Source organism: Meyerozyma guilliermondii, genomic scaffold (assembly GCF_000149425.1).
Source record: "Meyerozyma guilliermondii ATCC 6260 scaffold_1 genomic scaffold, whole genome shotgun sequence".
NCBI lineage: Eukaryota > Fungi > Ascomycota > Pichiomycetes > Serinales > Debaryomycetaceae > Meyerozyma > Meyerozyma guilliermondii.
The window spans coordinates 1,212,270-1,230,403 of record NW_001809800.1 but is presented as its reverse complement, the minus strand read 5'-3'; the positions used below and the strand labels follow the sequence as shown (position 1 = coordinate 1,230,403).

The 18,134-nt window shown below is 43.5% G+C and overlaps 11 protein-coding genes and 2 non-coding genes across 13 annotated transcripts; 7 read left to right on the top strand and 6 right to left on the bottom strand. All coding sequences in view use genetic code 12, as the record gives it.

The window, feature by feature from the left end:
- Positions 1-110: 110 nt before the first annotated feature.
- On the top strand, positions 111-1,130 carry SUA71 (transcription factor TFIIB; the record flags this gene model as incomplete). The annotated part of the gene is made up of 1 exon (XM_001487268.1): positions 111-1,130. One exon carries the CDS (start codon positions 111-113, stop codon positions 1,128-1,130), a length of 1,020 nt encoding a protein of 339 aa, XP_001487318.2.
- Positions 1,131-1,251: 121 nt separating this feature from the next.
- On the top strand, positions 1,252-3,051 carry SLD1 (Sld1p; the record flags this gene model as incomplete). Its single annotated transcript, XM_001487267.1, has 1 exon — positions 1,252-3,051. The coding sequence occupies one exon, from the start codon at positions 1,252-1,254 to the stop codon at positions 3,049-3,051; it is 1,800 nt and encodes a 599-aa protein (XP_001487317.2).
- Positions 3,052-3,080: 29 nt separating this feature from the next.
- On the bottom strand, positions 3,081-3,722 carry PGUG_00693 (uncharacterized protein; the record flags this gene model as incomplete). Its single annotated transcript, XM_001487266.1, has 1 exon — positions 3,081-3,722. The coding sequence occupies one exon, from the start codon at positions 3,720-3,722 to the stop codon at positions 3,081-3,083; it is 642 nt and encodes a 213-aa protein (XP_001487316.2).
- Positions 3,723-4,516: 794 nt separating this feature from the next.
- Positions 4,517-5,293, bottom strand: ADH4 (Adh4p; the record flags this gene model as incomplete). Its single annotated transcript, XM_001487265.1, has 1 exon — positions 4,517-5,293. The coding sequence occupies one exon, from the start codon at positions 5,291-5,293 to the stop codon at positions 4,517-4,519; it is 777 nt and encodes a 258-aa protein (XP_001487315.2).
- A 582-nt stretch (positions 5,294-5,875) lies between these two features.
- SES1 (serine--tRNA ligase) lies at positions 5,876-7,369 on the bottom strand (the record flags this gene model as incomplete). Its single annotated transcript, XM_001487263.1, has 1 exon — positions 5,876-7,369. One exon carries the CDS (start codon positions 7,367-7,369, stop codon positions 5,876-5,878), a length of 1,494 nt encoding a protein of 497 aa, XP_001487313.2.
- Positions 7,368-8,630, top strand: PGUG_00690 (uncharacterized protein; the record flags this gene model as incomplete). The annotated part of the gene is made up of 1 exon (XM_001487264.1): positions 7,368-8,630. The coding sequence occupies one exon, from the start codon at positions 7,368-7,370 to the stop codon at positions 8,628-8,630; it is 1,263 nt and encodes a 420-aa protein (XP_001487314.2).
- Positions 8,631-8,679: 49 nt separating this feature from the next.
- On the top strand, positions 8,680-10,860 carry PGUG_00689 (uncharacterized protein; the record flags this gene model as incomplete). Its single annotated transcript, XM_001487262.1, has 1 exon — positions 8,680-10,860. The coding sequence occupies one exon, from the start codon at positions 8,680-8,682 to the stop codon at positions 10,858-10,860; it is 2,181 nt and encodes a 726-aa protein (XP_001487312.2).
- A 69-nt stretch (positions 10,861-10,929) lies between these two features.
- Positions 10,930-12,354, bottom strand: PGUG_00688 (uncharacterized protein; the record flags this gene model as incomplete). Its single annotated transcript, XM_001487261.1, has 1 exon — positions 10,930-12,354. The coding sequence occupies one exon, from the start codon at positions 12,352-12,354 to the stop codon at positions 10,930-10,932; it is 1,425 nt and encodes a 474-aa protein (XP_001487311.2).
- A 388-nt stretch (positions 12,355-12,742) lies between these two features.
- Positions 12,743-12,815, top strand: PGUG_05972. The gene has a single exon. It is a non-coding gene; the product is annotated as a tRNA-Arg (tRNA).
- A 12-nt stretch (positions 12,816-12,827) lies between these two features.
- PGUG_05973 lies at positions 12,828-12,917 on the top strand. The gene has a single exon. It is a non-coding gene; the product is annotated as a tRNA-Phe (tRNA).
- A 75-nt stretch (positions 12,918-12,992) lies between these two features.
- PGUG_00687 (uncharacterized protein) lies at positions 12,993-14,006 on the bottom strand (the record flags this gene model as incomplete). Its single annotated transcript, XM_001487260.1, has 1 exon — positions 12,993-14,006. The coding sequence occupies one exon, from the start codon at positions 14,004-14,006 to the stop codon at positions 12,993-12,995; it is 1,014 nt and encodes a 337-aa protein (XP_001487310.2).
- A 99-nt stretch (positions 14,007-14,105) lies between these two features.
- Positions 14,106-17,639, bottom strand: BMS1 (GTPase; the record flags this gene model as incomplete). The annotated part of the gene is made up of 1 exon (XM_001487259.1): positions 14,106-17,639. One exon carries the CDS (start codon positions 17,637-17,639, stop codon positions 14,106-14,108), a length of 3,534 nt encoding a protein of 1,177 aa, XP_001487309.2.
- Positions 17,640-17,663: 24 nt separating this feature from the next.
- On the top strand, positions 17,664-18,134 carry PGUG_00685 (uncharacterized protein; the record flags this gene model as incomplete). The annotated part of the gene is made up of 1 exon (XM_001487258.1): positions 17,664-18,134. A coding segment is annotated over one exon (471 nt), but the record flags the coding sequence as incomplete, so codon positions are not given.

Below are 18,134 nucleotides of genomic sequence, written 5' to 3'. Positions count from 1 at the left end.
GAAAATCAAAATTAATAATCACCTTCTTGCAACCCGGTGTTTCGTTTATTCGAGTACATCTTGTGGATTTTTCTTACCTCTTCAGAACGGTCTCAGCTTACTCTCGAGGAATGATGAATGTTGCAGCCTCTTCGGCTCCACAAGAACCCTTTACTGGGCCCAACTTGAACGTCACCCTTTCGTGTCCGGAATGTAAAACCTACCCTCCCGACTTGATTGAACGGTTTAGCGAAGGCGACATAGTGTGTGGCACCTGTGGACTTGTATTAAGTGACAGAGTGGTCGACACTAGGTCTGAATGGAGAACTTTTAGTAACGATGACAGAAATGGAGAAGATCCTAATCGTGTGGGAGATGCCAGTAACCCGTTGTTGGATAGCGAGGACTTATCTACAATGATCTCCTACGTCCCAAATGATGGAAGAGCAGGAAGAGACTTGAGTAGAGCTCAGCTGAAGTCTGCAATAGACAGAAAAGATTCCTCTTTAGTCGCAGCATACTCAAAAATATCGCACATGTGTGAGGGATACCAGCTTCCAAGAGTAGTGCAAGATGCTTCCAAAGAAATCTACAAACTTGTACATGACGAAAAACGTTTAAGGGGTAAATCACAAGAATCAATAATGGCAGCGTCGATCTGTCTTGGATGTCGTAAGGCAAACGTCGGTCGTTCTTTCTTGGAGATTGCCGCATTGACGAACGTACCCAAAAAGGAGTTAGGCAGAGTTTTCAAGACCATGATTCAGCTTCTCCAAGAAAAGCACTCCAACAACCCCGATGTCATGCATATGACCCAACAGCCAGTCAGTTCGACATCTGCCGAAGATTTGATCAGACGGTTCTGCTCACATTTGGGTTTAAGCACACAAATATCAAATGCAGCCGAGTACATAGCACGCCGGTGCAAAGACGAGCAGATTTTGTCTGGTAGGTCTCCTATTACGGTAGCGGCCACGGTGATTTACATGGCTTCTCTCATTTTCAACGTTGATGTTTCACCTGCCAGAATCGCCGACAAGGCTGGAGTTAGTGACGGTACAATCAAGACGTCATACAAGGTATTGTTTGAGGAAAAGGACAAAATTCTTGACCCACTGTGGAAAATTGACAAGGTCAAGTTGGGAGAATAGTCGGCTGTTTTACGGTATGCTATATTCAGTAAAAATGTTTCAGTTATAGCAAATAGCCAAAAATGACAAATAATAACGAACAAGATGGTGATTGTAGCTCGTACCAGATCTAAAGTGGGTTATGATGCTGAGCCCCGGTATATCACATGTACTGCATAGCCTCGAGCGCCTATTGTCAAAACTTGAACTCGCATCAGGAGATCGTTCGATAATGGGCACAAATACAGATGTCCTATCCCCAGCCCATATCAAAGGCTTGATTAGAGATGGGCGTGCTATAGTTATATACAAAGGTAATGTGCTCAACTTGACAAAATGGCTTCCACGGCATCCTGGAGGAGAAAAAGCCGTTCACCATATGATTGGCAGAGACGCCAGTGACGAAATGGATGCCTATCATAGTGAGGATACAGCTAAAACGTTTACCAAGTGGAAAATCGGTACGATCGACTACCCATGGGAGAACTTACAACCCCCAATTGCTGGTGCACTCTATTCAAGTAACGCAATTACAACTGACCACAAACTGTTAGAAGCCAAGCTCGACGAATCAGACACAAGTGGCTCAGAAATGGAACTCATTTCAACATCGAGCTCTAGTTCCAGTTTGAATCTCGATATGACATCCAAAGAAAAAGGATTAGGGTTTCCTGCTGGCAGAGTTATACCTAAAGTGCCACAAGATATTCACGCATTATCTTCAGAAAACAAAGATGAAATATTCCCAGTAAGAAACAGCAAGGTTATTGTTGATCCGCAGCAAATCATTGACAATTTTGATAATGAGCTCACTCAACAAGATCTTGCTGATGTTCCAGCTTTGGACTACAAGACTCAACAGCACCTTCGCGAAAAATACCACGAACTTCACCAACGAGTAATTCGTAATGGGTTCTACCAGTGTAACTACTGGAACTATGTCAGAGAATTGGTCAAGATCAGCAGTTTGGTACTTTACTCGCTTTCGTTTTTCAAAATTGGATGGCTCAAGACAAGTGCAATATTAATGGGATTCGCATGGCAGCAAACCACCTTTATTGTCCACGATGCTGGGCATATATCTATAACCCACAACTATCAAGTAGATTCTACCTTTGGTATGACACTCGCATCATGGTTTGGTGGCTTGAGTTTAGGCTGGTGGAAGCGCAACCATAATGTGCATCATTTGATCACTAATGATCCTGTGCATGATCCTGATATCCAACATTTACCATTTTTCGCTGTCAGTGCCAGACTACTCGGCAGTGTATACTCCACCTACTACGAAAAGTACCTTTATTTCGATGCATTCGCAAAGAAAATGATACTCATTCAGGACTACTTATACTACCCCATCCTTGCTTTTGGAAGGTTCAACTTGTACAGGCTTTCATGGACTCATTTGCTTTTAGGATTAGGTCCTCGTCATGGTAAGGCCGCATGGTTCCGGTACTATGAACTTGCAGGTCTCTCGTTCTTTTTCTACTGGTTCTTTTACTTGTTGGTTTGGAAGTCAATACCCAACGGTTGGGACAGATTCTCCTACGTAATGATCAGCCATATTGCAACCATGATGGTTCATGTACAAATCACATTGTCTCATTTTGCAATGTCGACTGCAGATTTGGGACCCAGCGAGTCGTTTCCTCAAAGGCAGATTCGCACCACTATGGACGTCGATTGCCCGGAGTGGTTCGATTTCTTCCACGGAGGCTTGCAATTCCAGGCTATTCACCACTTGTTCCCTCGTTTACCAAGGCATAATTTCAGAGCTGTCCAACCGTTTGTGATTGATTTTTGCAAAGATGTGGGTTTGAGTTACTCGATTTACGGATTCGGGAAAGGAAATGAAAAGGTGATTAGCAAGTTGGGAGAGATTGCCAAACAATGCAGTATAATGCTCGATGCTACCAAAAAACTCAAGGAACATGATCATTGAGATCAATATGCGATTATATATATGATATGCTAGGCTTTACTATTCATAGTAACATTATGGTCCACCAAATTTTTCAGTTGTAGGTAGAGTATGAAGTCCAAAACCTTCTCATTTTCATTCTCAAAGTGGTCTTTCTGGATCAACTTGCGGAACAACGACGACTGTGAATCATCGTTCTTAAACCTTTGAGGAATGGATACGGTTATGTCGTTAATAGTCTTGATATTTGAAGAATTCCCACTTTTGGTGCCGCCAGAGCTTTCATGAACGTTTTTGCAATTCTTTCCAAACTTGCATCGACCATGCTGCTGAAAAAAGCGACATACATTGCGCGGCCGTTTTGATGGAGCCGATTCATGAGGTATTGCGGGAGGAGCTGGTCGCTTCTTTTTTTGCTCTATGTTCTTTTTACTCGGCCAATTACGCTTTCTGTCTTCTATCCATTTGGCAATATCCTCATCGGTTTCTAGTTTTATCGAGGTTCCGGGAATATATGGGGCAGATAATTGAGACGTAGCTTCAGACAGTCCGATCAGTATCTCCTCATTTTTATTGATCAGCTCTTTCCGGTCCGGGATCTCTGGTGAATTCTGCTCTGTCTCATTGACAAGCGTCGAAGGCTCTGGCGCAGTATTTGGAAGATGGGTGGGGAGGCCACCGAAATCAGCCATGAGAGCGGTTCGGTTTGAGATGCGCAAGATATTTCAGCCTGCATGCATGAGTAGCCGCGCAGACCTCTGCACGTTGGAGGTTGACACATGGAGTTGATGCAGGAACCTGCATGGAACTGTTCGTCAAGGCTCATCCATTCATGCCAAGCCGGAGATCTTTGATAGGAAAAGCTGCAGGCTTTAGCATAAAGTGCAACTCGAAATTTTGAAGAATAGCGTTGAAGCCATGTGGTGAAGCATTTTGTCCCGCCCAATGTCGGTGGCTTATTCGGCATTGCAAAAATAGGATTTCGCCCTACGCATGGTAGTGTCAACACCAGAGGAATCATGCACAACAACATAGCCTTTGTTGACAACTCATTCCTTTACTTTTGTCGAAATGGTATGTAAGATCCAGTAGGGTGATTTTTGGTCGCAATTCTCCTTGAACCTTTGCGGAGTTAAGCACTAGCATGTCGAATCATGCGCGGCGTATTTTGGCTGCATCAAGGGTGTAGCAACAGATCTTCCATTGCATACTCGAGGCAAGTTTACTAACTATGTAGTCTTACTACCAACAAGGCCCTCCTCAACAAGGTTACTACCAACAAGGACCTCCTCAGGGTTACTACCAACAGCAACAACCTATGTATGTCCAACAACAACCCCAGAGAGGTGGAGGTGGAGGATGTTGTAGCACCTTCTGTGGATGCTGTGCTGCACTTATCTGCTGTTGCTGTGCCGAAGATGTCTTGGCTAACTGTTAGAGTAGACTAGGAATTGAAAACATTTATTCAAAAAATAAAGACGTCTGTTTAATGCGCCGTAAATCCACCAGAACAGTAAATGGTTTGACCAGTGATCCAGCCACCTTCAGTGACCAAGAATCTGACAATTGGCACAATGTCTTCCAATTTGGTCAATCTGTTGTGCAAACCGCAGGTCTTGAAGAAAGCCACCGACTCATCGGTCTCCTGTCCATACAAAAATGGGGTGTCCATAGGTCCTGGCGCAACACAGTTGACCGAAATTCCACGACTTTGCAATTCCTTCGAGGCAGTCTTCGAATAGTATTCAACTGGTGCTTTTGTACCTTGGTAAACACCATAAGCTGGAGTATAAGCGGCCAACAACGAAGTCACCAAAGATACAATCTTTCCATTGTCGTTGACATGCTTACCAGCTTCTCTAAGGAAGAAAAAAGCAGTCTTATTGTTGATGTTATCCATCTTCTCCCATTCTTTTTCCGTAACTGTAGTGAGCTCTTTCTTTAATACCATACCCACATTGTTAATAGCAATGTCAATTCCCAGTGGGAATGCCTTCTTCGCGGCTGCAAAAAGTTGCTCCAAATCCTCAGCGGAATCCAATGCTCCTTGATAAACCTCAACCTTAACTGAATGTTGCGATTGGATTTCCTTGGCCAACTTTTCACTCTTCTCCTTGTCAGAAGATGAATGGTAGTGAAGGAAGAGGTTGGTTCCGAAACGAGCGAGTTCCTTTGCGGTCTCACCACCCAAGTTTTTGGTGCCTCCAGTGATCAAGGCAGTCTTTCCTTTGACGTCGTCTTCCTTCTTGTAAAATAATGACATGATTCAATTGCTTGTATTGATTGCTTTGCATGCTAGATGGTGCACTCCTTTATACCTTGGAGGGCTCGTGCATATAGGCTCGGCCGAAGGTTAATTTCAGGCATTACCTAGCCATGCATTAATGGGGTGCGGCTCGCAGACTAATTCCGACCCCAATTTCCCCAATGGAACAGTTTCGCATATATTATTAAGGCGATATCGGTCGTAAGCAAGCTTCGAGAATTTCACAGTTTCCAGAACAAGGTGGAGCAAATATTTCCATATTATTATCCCTTACTAATTATAATCAAGAATAAAGAATCAATCTAGCACTTCTATGAGTAGACGAAGTTACCGACGTACATTTAGCTACAACAATGTTTCCAATTGAGTTCGATCTGTTGCTGATATAACTCTACCTTTGCAAAGCAACATAGTCCACATTTTTTAAACACCTTTTGTCAGGGTCCTATTTATGAAACTGCATTGGCTATGTAATTATAGATGACAGATTCTCACCGACGACACACATCTATCTTTAGAGACCTATATGAAAATTAAGCACGCACGAACAGTTGCAAACAATATGGGGTGTTTATTGGTCTACTTCTTCTTCTTGTTGGAGGTAGAGTTCTTTGGAAGTTCCTTAGCATATGGAATGAACTCAGGCTCGCCAGGAATGTACTTTCTTAAAACTTCTGGAACCACCAATCCGTCTTCTTTTTGATAGTTTTCCAAGATACAGCACAACGCACGCTGAGTGGCAGAAAGTGTAGAGTTCAAACAGTGGACGTATTTCTTCTCAGTTTGGTTTTGTTGCTTGATACCACATCTGATTTCCAAGTTACGTGATTGGTAGTCGGTACAGTTAGAACATGAAACCAATTCCTTGTATTCCTTCTGGAAGGGGAACCAAGCTTCCAAATCGTACTTCTTAGCAGCAGCGTTGTTCAATTCTCCGGAAACAATGCCGACAACACGGTAAGGCAAGCCCAAAGATTGGTAGAATTTCTCGGAAAGACCAATCATTCTGTCGAACTCCTCCCATGACTTTTCTGGTTCAGTCAATACGAATTGCTCAATTTTCTCAAATGCGTGAACTCTGAAAATACCCCAAGCATCCTTACCATGAGATCCGGCTTCTCTTCTGAAACAGGAGGAGTAACCAGCATATCTTACAGGCAATTGTTCTTCTGGTGATTCAAACCATTCCCCAGCATGATAAGCGGAAATAGGCTGTTCCGAAGTTGCGATCAAGTACTTTTCATCATCTCCATCGATAACCTTGTAAAGTTCTTCGTCGAATTGGGATAATTGAGCTGTTTTGGCCATGACTTCCTTGTTCATCATCACGGGAGCTTGCAATGGAGTGTAACCGTTACTGGCCAAAAAATGCAAACCATAGTTGATCAAAGCCTGGTTCAAGAAAACACCATAATTACGCAAGAAATACCCACGGTGACCAACGATACGAACACCTCTTTCAGGGTCGTAACCGTCTAAACGCAACAACACTTCGTGATGCGACAAAGCTGCTGGAGCTCCAGTGGCCGTAGCGATGGCTCCAGCCTCCTTCACACCCTCAGGAAGCCAAGTACGAACAAGCTCGTTGTTTTCCTCATCTTGAGAGTCCACCACAGATTCATGAACGATATTTCCAATTTGGTTGACTTTGAATCTTAAATCGGTATCTGCTTTTTGCTCTTTTTCAATTAATTGCTTCTTCTCCTCAGTGTAAGTATCTTTCTGTTTCAAAAGCTCGCTAGCATCTTCCTTGGCCTTGTACTTTTGTCCGATTTGTTTTTGAAGAGCGTTCATCTTCTTGTTCATCTCGTCCAACTCAAACCTTATCTTGGTCCAGTCCTTGTAATCCTTGATGATTTCGTCCACCAATTCCACAGGTGCACCTCTCTTCTTTTGAGAGATTCGAATGGTTTCAGGGTTTCCCCCCTTCTCTACAAGAAATGCATTAATATCCAACATGTTCAAGATGTAATAAATTTTTTGAAAATTCACCCACTTGAGATTCACACCCAAACACCCATACCGAACACCCACTTCTCTATCACTGACTGTTGCAGTGCGATGGTGCAGCATGCAATCACTCTTATTTGAACGGTTCACACTGCAAATCTCTCCATATGAGTTCGCCACCACAGTTGCAGAAAGCTACTATACCAGTTTCTCGCAAGATACAGGGACAGGCTTTCCTGACCGCTGCCATAATAATGCCGCTGTGAATAGCATAGCAGCCGAATCTCTAGATTATAGATATGTCATTAGTGGGTGTGCTGACTCAACTATGAAGCTATGGGACGTCAATGTGACTGATGATAAGAGTAACTATCAATGTATAGCCTCAATACCGAAAAAGAGTGCTCATAAGTTTGGTGTCTCTTGTGTGGAATGGTGGCCGCAAGATACCGGGATGTTCGTGTCGGCGTCATTCGATCATACTGTCAAGGTTTGGGATACAAATGTACTCGAGGTTGCACACGAATTTGACATGACTGGAAGAGTGTACTCGTTTGATATTTCTGCATCTCAAGCCCTCGTAGCTGTTGCAATTGACCACCCGCATGTGAGACTTGTTGATCTTAGATCAACTGCCAGTTCGCATACCCTTCCGGGCCATAGAGGGAAAACTTTAAGTGTCAAGTGGCATCCTCATATGGAGAACGTAGTGGCCACGGGCGGTTTCGACGGGGAAATCAAATTATGGGATATTCGTCGCAGCAACAGCTGTATTGCCCGACTAGACATGCTTCGTACCAGTGAAAAGGGCACATCTTCGGCCTCAACAAGAAATGAGGTGCCCGTAAGAGCACACCTGGCGCCTGTAAACGGTTTAGTATGGGATCTGATGGGCCAATTGCTATTGTCTGCTGGTAATGACGACAAGATCAGAGTATGGGATTTGTTGTCAAATCTGGCTCCTCCAATCAACAAACTCATCAATTTCGGACCACTCACAAGAAACAAGTACCCACAAAACATTCCAATGCTACTCAATTCACACCAGGAGACAGAGCTTTCGTACCTACTTTTTCCTTCCGATTCGGGCGATATATTTGTGTTTCGGATCATTGATGGGAAGATGGTTTCGAGGCTCAAACGAAAAACAAATAGCGACAAGCCTACGTCCGCCAGAACTTCTGCAATGGCTTTGGGTGCGCCGTTTCAAGGTCAGTTCTATGGCGGTACTCTCGATGGTGAGATTCTCACTTGGTCCGCCTCATTTGAAGTTCCGGACCCCGAGACCGTTTTTGAGCGGTTTACTACAGAGCCACCAGCTGAAGATTTGTCAAAGCTTAGAGAAGACGCCGTTCGCTTACTTGGCTCCGATGTGCTCAAATGACAATTTTTGCAGCCATTGGGATATGGGTTGAAAATGGTGTTATGATGCCATGTTACCGCATTGGAAATTTTGCACTCCAAGTTGCGACACGCTTCGTAAGATGGTAATGGTGAAGTTGCAGGTGTTATTGGTGCCCCACAACAGAAAAGAAGTGGATAGTACCAAGCTAACTCAATGGGGTACTCGAAAGTTTGTCCACTTGGCCGAGGGTAGTTCTACACTTCATCAAGTATGCGAAACCCTAGTGATGAGATATCGAAAGTTGTATCCAGACGATGACGAGCTTCAAATATTTCTGGTCCAAGACAACGATATGTGCGACCTAGACCCTGATTATTTGGTGGATGAGGTCTTAAACCAAGGAGATATAATACGTGTCATTGCATCGAATTCTGCACGGCCAAATATGTTAGATCAAACATTGACTGACATCTCACACCGGGCCCAAAGTACACCCACAGCGCTTGGTTATTCAAGAAAGGCAACATCAGAATCTGCAAGCCGTATGGACATAGATCCACAGACCACTCAGGATGATTTGCTATCTAGACCAACTATTTGGAATGAGAGAATTAGCAGCAATTCCTCTACTCATGACATACACATACCGAAAAAACGAACCACAACCACCCAGCAAAAAATTAATGATGAGTTTTTCGCTCCTTCAGCTTCGTCCCCAACAGCTCCAAGACTGCCTTCTACAAGTCATTTGGACCAGAGCATGATATCGTTACCACCTCCAGAATCGCGAGACGACAGGACAATTCCTCGAAAACGTAGCAATCCGGTATCACATAGTGAGCTACCCACCAAACGTATCACTTCAGGTATGTTGGCAGCACCAGTACATGAAAGCAACTCGCCAGAGAATGAAACGCACACAATGCTTGCATCACCACTGGAAAACGTACCCCAACCGTCTCCGACCAAACTGGTTGACATGAACTCTTTCGTTGAACCAGATATCGAAATGGAAGAGGAGAGTGCTCTGGAGAATAAAAACGATACCGAAAGCAGCGACGACTCCGATGACAAGGACGACGATGACTCCGACGCAGGAAGCGTGATGTCTAAACAGGAATTATTGGAAATGTTCAAGGACCTGTTCTCCAAAAACGAAGCTGAAGAATCAAAGAAAAATGGGCTGAAATCAGCTTCCAAAATATCGCCATCGAAGGGGCGTCCCCCTCGGAACTTAATGAAAGGCTTGGAAATAGATATGGTCAATGCCAACTTTCCCGTAGTGGACCATTCCACAAGAGCCACGCGTTCACGTCTGCGGGGCCAAAACGGCACCTCTGAAGATGGCGCCCCAATTGTTTACACTACTGAGAGAACATTAATGTCTCCGGTACGTACTAATGGTGAAGGTTCAAGCAATAATACAGTCCCTACTGTCAACATAGTCCAGAATGGGAAAGATACATCAAAAACTGCAGATGACTCCAACAGCAAGAGTAATGACAGTTCTAGGATATCTCTTGAATTTCCTCCCAAATCCAAACTCGCATCTGTTTTCGATAAAGTAAAGAAATTTGATGCGAAGCTCACATCTTTAAATGTTCCTCGAAATCATGATACCTCACTCTCAGAGATCAAGACCGAACAGTTACCATCTAAGAAAGAGGAAAACAAATCAAAAGAACCAGAAGATTCAAGTAAAGACCTGATGTCCGAGCAGATCTCAGAATCATCAGAGCTGTCAGACGAAAGTTCAGAGTCATCGGATGAATCTGACTCAAGTACATCAGGAAATAAGCAAAAGCCTAGACTAGCGGCGTCTACCCCTTCGTCAAGTTTCACCTCAATAAAACCTAGAGGACAAGCGTTGTCGACCAAGGCAAAGAATACGATTCTTGGCCCATCGGATACGAAGGCGGTAGAGAAAAAGGATACACCTGTACAAAAGTCTCAAAAACCCGAGCTGAACACTACAGTTCCTTCTAGCATAAAGAAACCAACTCTAAATTCATTGACAGATTTGGCGAAAAGAGGTGTCCCTGATGTCCGAGATAGCAGTCAGCAACTGACAGCTCCAGCAAAGACTCAAGGCTCACAAACGCAGGACGAAAGTTCTGAACTGTCGTCTGAGTCCTCGTCTTCCTCATCTGACGATTCTGACTCAGATGATAACTCATCAAAATATATCACTGCCAAAAAGTTAGCAGGTAATAAGAAGAAGCGAGGCAACGGCGGCTTTGCAGCATTGATGAAAGATGCTCGCAAATGAATAGCTTTATGTCATTGGTCGGATCTAACTTATATTGATTCTTTCATACTTATCATACCGAGTCAAGATCTACATAACTTGTCTTCCAATCACGTCATGGCTCCAGGCCCTGTAGTCGTACCTAAGAATTCGCCCGGGAGTGGTGTGGAGATCTGGTATCAGTAACAAGATATTGTGGTATATCTTGTTGATCCAGTCCTGTGCAACTTCTGGCTGCTCGAGAAACAATGCTCCAACGTACTGTTCAAAATAATCTGCAATGAATTCCTGCTCATACCTCATGACACCGTTGACGTCGTCAGACATATCAAACTCAGGACTCGACCAGGTAGATATGTGAGGAACGTAGTCTTCCAACAAGAACTGGTAAATTATTGGATCATTAAGTCCACGATGGAGGTTATAAGCTATCGCCAACTTCGAAAGAAGTGTGTTTGTAGCAAGAATAGTTCTCAACATGTTGTAAGACTTTCTGCCAAAACCAGCATCCTCTGATGGTGGTGCTGTCTCCACCTTGAACTGATACAATAGCTTTGAAGACTCACGAGCCAAGTAGAAGTCTCCCAAACCGTCCAAAAATGAAAGGTCGTAGCGAATAACCTTGCATGAATCTCTAGTAGGTTCGATACCTTCTTCAAGCAACATTTCGCTAAAAGGGTGCGACTTGACAAGAAATGCTCGGTACATTTCCTTGTGCATCAAAGCCTTAGCGAGAAGCGACTTGTTCTCGATCTTTGGAAGCGGTGGAAGATCAATGTGGTAGTAGACGGAGTCAAACATCCTGATGGAGATTGGCCGTGGACGATAAAGAAGATCATAGTCGATGTCGACCGATCTGTAATAGCGGTGAATCAAACTTAGTATCCTAGCATTGTCTCTGTCAATCTGGGGAGCTGAAGCTGCGTCGATTGGGATAGTGGGCGTCGTAGAGCTCATGTAGATGGAGATAATCTTATCGGCCAAATCTTCAACCGATCTCTCTGATTCTGTCACTATCATGTAGCCCACGGCAATGAAGAACCACTTAAACTGAGATTCTCGATAGTCCTCTCCATCAAGTATAGCACTTCTCTGTGAATCAGCAGTAAATGACAAGTTGTAGGAGATCAACTCCTTCAACTGACTCGCAATACTGGACTCGGGGCTATCTGCCCGGCATCGTCTATCCACGAGCTCTCTCTTGAGAAAAGACGATAATTCGAATACGGCATTCTTGATAAGTCCTCCACCTCCTGTAGTCAACAAGTGACTAAACTTCTGATAAAGCTTGAGCTTGATAAGATCCAGTCCCAACAAGTAAAGGTGGTGTCTCAACCACGACGAATTGACCATCTGGTCCAATGAGAGCCCTTCAGTAGTATCCATACTACTCAGGCTCGTACGCATGGTTCTAATGGTGTTATTTTTAGCAAGTCTAGAGATATTTGTGGGGAAGCTAGAAAGCTGTATGGTTGGTTTGAGGCCCTTATAAGGATTGGCAGAATGTACTTTCATTCCCAAAAGAGCTGACTGATGTAGATGCAGATGTGACTAATAGATATGAGTAAATCAAACGATGTGTGGTTTATAAACAAATGCACTAACGCAGCCACGTTTTGCGCCTATGACACACCCTTATCAGTATGAGCCGCACGAATGACGCAGGTGGGGCTCTCAGAGAAGGTAGTCAGCCGCGGTTACTACGGGAAAACGGGCAACCAAAATGAGTCTATTCGTAAATGTTGTATGGTGCATATCTGGGGTGTGACTGAATTCGGATATGATGCATAGTGAGTCATATAACTCAATTGACTTGCTGCGATCTGTGTTCCATCATAGTTGCGTTCCCGCATCTAGAGAGTAACTGGCTTGAATGCTAGCGACACAAAAGACACAACAAAGAGCCTGCGTAGCGTAATGGTTAACGCGTTTGACTTCTAATCAAAAGATTGCGGGTTCGACTCCCGCCGTGGGTTCATATACTGGTGGCGGATTTAGCTCAGTTGGGAGAGCGCCAGACTGAAGTCGACTTCAGTCAAGAAATCTGGAGGTCCTGTGTTCGATCCACAGAATTCGCATACTTTAATTTTTTTGTTAAATGGAGGGTCATTCCTTTAAAGCAAGGATCTTTACTTTTTTATGATGACTTGTATTTATTCGTTAGCGTTCGTATGCAAAAGATCAACGTATGCCAGTTTTACGAAATCATTCAAGATTTGTTCTCCAACTACAAGTTGAAAATTACAGAGAAACAAGAACCCAACTTCCAACTTGAACAAGTCCTTTTTGGAAACACCCACTACCGTAGCATAGTTAGTTTGTGACTGGTAAACATCCTCTAATTTTTTAGTCAGACATCTGATCAGAGAAAGGATTACTCGGTGCACATTAAACATGGAGAGAGGTAGCACGTCCATGATAACAGCTAGTTTGTAGATCAAGAATGCTGCGTGGATGTAAACCAGAACCGATGTAGAAGAAGAGTAAGTGTTGATTCTCATGAGGAAACTTTCAACAGAAATAGTTGGTTCACTGGCTAAATTGAATGACTTGAGAAGATGCGAATATTGAGCAGCTGCTTTCTGTTTGCGAGTCGTTTGCATCTCTCTGTAGATGCGTTTACTGCTGCACCCTGTAATGGGTTCAGAAACCTCGGTAAATTCTTCCTTCAATAGTAACTCGATAGGTATGTACAGCGAGGTAGTTGCGTTCACAGACTCGCCGTCGTCTAGCAATTCGGTAGACTCTGGAGTTGCATCCTTCAAGAAGTCGTTGGACAGGTCCTCCTTTACTATTTTGGCAATTTTTAGTGGAGGTGAATGAGGCGGGGTAGTCATGTCAGGTTTGTTGCTGCGATTGTTGCTGTTGGAATCAGCGATGTATGGGACTCCACTATCATCTATTTGTATTCCTAACAAGGCCAACTGTGAATTTCTGTAATCCTGGAACCGTTGTGGATCTTCCTGGAGCTTTATAATCACTTCAACTGTATTTCGTAGTATTACAATCGCATGGAAGACATGCAATGAGTTGATGTTCTTGACTTTATGTTTGAGGTCGAAGGATAATTCGATATCGTTGACATCCAATAATGACTTTGGCTCATCTACAAACGTTTCCTCGCTTCTTTTCAACGGTATTTCGGCTATATCCACTTCATGGACCATTGTTTTCGTATAGAGACTATGAAAACAAAAAATTAAAACTATTTTTTTTTTTTCGCGACACTAATTGGTGTCTCGTATTAGATTAATATGCTATGGAAACTATCTTCTTTGCCTCTTGCCAAAAGCTGCCGTCGTAGTCTCATTGTTACCCACGGGTCTCTTTCTACCTTCGCGAGCAAAAAACTCCTTGGATTTTTCCTTCTTCTTTTCATTTCGTATTTCCTCTTCCTTGGCTTTCTTCTTGAGTCTGTCCTGGAACTTTTCATCCTTTTTAGCTCTCCGCTTGCTCTCCTTTTCTTTACGCACAGTAGCAATCTTTTGCATCAAATCTCTAGCACGCTTTTCTTCGCCGCCCAAAACCACAGCACGCTTAGCCAAATATGATTGCTTCTTTTGCGGCTTCATTTCGTGGATTTGACTCTTGAAGGGAAGTGCACTCTTGATGGATTTCGGAACTTTCAAAGGATTAAAGTGTCTTTCAGGTCTCTCAATCTTTTTGTAAGCACTGTCTTCGTTCATTGGGGTGGGTACACCTTGTTCAGCACGAACCTGACCAGTCAATCTCATACCCTGCCATTCACTATGATCTCTGAGCAATAATGAGGTGACAGGATTGTAAAACTTCTTGACTTTCACAGGGTACCATGTCTTTAAGAAAATGGTGTCTGACATCAAGATTTTGTCCTCGAATGTGGCTCTGAAATGACCCTCCGGTTTGGACAATGCTCGCTTGATTTCACCACGAATACCAGACACCGTACGAATTGAACCACCTTCAAACCGAGCCACTTCAAGAGAGTTGGAAAACATGTCCTTGATAAACGCAGTGTTACGGAAGATCTTGTAAGGGTGTCCAACAAGTTTCAATTTTTTCACAATTTCAACCTCTGAATTGAGATCCTCAACGATACCAGTAGCAGCAACACGGAACGAGCCGGTAGTTGCAGACTTTGAAACTATATTGAAACCAACAAACGTAGTGTTGGGAGCAACTAGCGGTCCGTAAAATGATGCGAAACAATGAGCATGCTCGGGAGTATACTTCAACATTCTGTTCCTGGTTCTGGAATCTGTGGTGGTATAGATAGGAAGGGTTTGGAATCTCCTCCATCCTAAAGATAGAATCAATGGATCCTGTGACTTCAAAATCTTCTTGTGCCATCTATGGCGTCTTATTCTGACGTTCATGATTCCAAACCTTGACTCAGTAGGAAGTAATCCTCCTAAGACGAGAGGAAACTCAGGTTGCAAATTCTCGACAAATTCACATGGAATGTTGGAGAATACAATCTTCACGTACGAACCGGCTGTATAACCTTCAATTTTGACCCTTGATGCTTCGTCCATTTCCTCATACTCAGCCTTGTTGATCTCCAATTGCTTTGCAATTTTGTTCTTTTGAAACTCATACCAAGTATCAGCTTCTGTGTCACCCTCAGGATCATCGGCCCCAAACTCGCGATCATCTTCCTCTTCGAACTGCAACTTCAACTTGGCTTTTTTCGAAGCAGACAATTCACGAGCCTTTTGTGGATCGGCTTCATCAACTTCGCTTTCTGGAGTGTCTTGGTCGTCCCCATCTGCTTCCTCTTTATCAAAGTCCGCAAAGTCGTCAGAGTTTTGTGAATTATCTTCATCTTCCTGGGCTTCCAAGTCTTCGAAATCACCATTCTTATCTTCCTCGTTGTCTTCATCACTTTCATGACTAAGTGGAGCCAGCAAAAATCTCAGCTTTAATTTGGCATAACCACTTTCGTACTCCTCATCGCTTTCATTGGAGAATTTAGAGCGAAGCTCTTCAACAGAGGGATAAGGCGGAATAAACGTATCCAAATCAACGCTCTGATCTTTTGCCGACTTCCGTTGCTTGAAAAAATCATCGTCGTCCTTTTCAATATCTTCTTCTTCCTCGTCCTCTTCGTCATCACCTTTCCATCTCTTCACCACATCCTCGGGATCAATATTTGGCATGTAAAGAAGTCTATTCAAATTCCACTTTCTCTTTCCTTGATTCGATGATGATCTCGTTGTTTGTTCGGCGAATTCCTCATCGGAAGATAACGAGGAATCTTCCTCAAAAGACAACTCTGCTTCATCATACTTGTCGCCCAAATCTATCACTTTTTGCCTCTTATTTTCATCGAGATCGACGTCCTCATCTTCGCTGTCGCTTCCTAATTGGGTATCATTCACCTCAGCAGCATCCGAACGGATGTGCTTGCGAGCATGTCTCATGGTAGACCTACCCATGTCGCCGTTAGGTTCTTCATCATCGTCTAATTCTTCCTCGTCTTCGTCCTCTTCTAAGTCGGCTTCACGTAAAGCATGAGAGGAGGAAAACAATTGTAAGCCAGGGCCCTCTTCGAACCTTTCTTGCATCGTTTTTTGGACTTCTTGCAAATCAGTGACTAATTTCTCACCTCCTTCCAAATCTTCTCCTGGAACAAACAGTTGCTTGTCGCCCATATCAATGTAAACCGCATCTTTATCGACCATAACACCACCAACATCCGACATGGGAGCGTAAATAATCTTCTGCTTGTCTTCAAGTCTCTTTCTTCTCCTGGTTGTTTTGGCAACAGGTTCTCCCGCAGCGGCGGCAGCCTTGATTTTTTCTCTTTCTATCTCCTCTAACCGTTGTTCGAATGCAGGAGTTGGACATGGGTCAGGAAGTTTTTCCACAGAAGAGACGTAGTAATCACCAACACCTGCTATGTGAAAGTGAGCATTTGATGAGGGCAAGGGAGTACCATGCAAATAGCCATACATGGCGACTTTTCTGTCACATTTTGGATTCTCGGTGATCTCTTGGGGATGAGTTAAATCGGTCACTCGATCCGCCAATAAGTATGGATGTTCATTTCTCCACCTCAAAGGGCGGAACTTCATCACAGAAATAAATCTGCTCAAATTGATAATTTCACGATCTGGATAACGCCCATTTATAACACCAGACAAGTAAAACAACTTGGCACCTTGGTACACTTCTGTCCAAAATCTATGTTTTAATTTTTTCTTGGATGCCCGAAGAGTAGACTGAGACTTGAATAAATCAAGATGAGTAGTAACACCCAACACACGGGGCATACCATGATGCTGTGCTATATTAAGAAATTCCATGGTTTCCATCTCAAGGCCAAAATTACCATCGACGAGAAGCAAAACAAGATCAGCTATTTTAGCCAAATCTATCATCGAGTTGAGATCATTGTTACATTCGATGAATGTGAGTCGACGCTTTTTTCCACTCACAACCGTGATCGGACCTTTAACCTCTGTCAAGGTGGTTTTTGTCAATCTTCGTATCAAAGACTTGATCAATGTTGTTTTTCCGGTACCAGGAGGCCCAACTACAGCAACAATCACAGGAGGAGGGTCATCTTCTGGCATTCTATCCACCATGGGGACATGCAATTTCTTTTCATTAACATCATGAGTACGACGAGCCATACGCTCGAGCTTCCTAGGAGCATTCACTGCGAAAGCTTTAACGTTTTGGCCATTCTGGTGCAACTTCTTCTTGGCTGTGGTCTTTTGTGTGCCCCCTCGATGGGCCTTATTGCTTTGTTGACCATTGTCCATGTCTACACTAGCGCCTTTGTCTCGCAAAAAAATGTAAAATGCGATGCTCATCTCCCGGATGCAGTACCAGCATAAATGGAAGCAGCCATTGATTTGGCTGCGAAAAAGATGGTAGCGGTGAGCTTGTTAATGTTACTTTTGGTCGTGTGCATGGGAATGAAACACGACCAGGGATTATGTGCTAGCAAGAATTCCATGGTCCCATTCTCGGGTTTCAAAGTACATATTCAATATAGATGGGAATTATACCATCTTTCTGTCTCCAAGCAATTGCGACTCTCACATTGTCGCCATGGCAAAGTTGTATCTACAACAGTTATTCCATTAGCCCATGGATCCAATTTGTGGAACAGCTCCTTCTGTTTTGTAAAACCGATAGTGCCTACTTTAGCAATAGCAAGCGGAACTTCGATTTTGGATACCTTGGGTAGTATAGTTGGCCACAAACTCGAACAGTTGACGAAAGAAACTTATTTTCTGTTTGCAAGAGATGTAATTCTGCAAGCCGATCCGGATAAAACTACGTTGGATACTACCCCAAAAGAA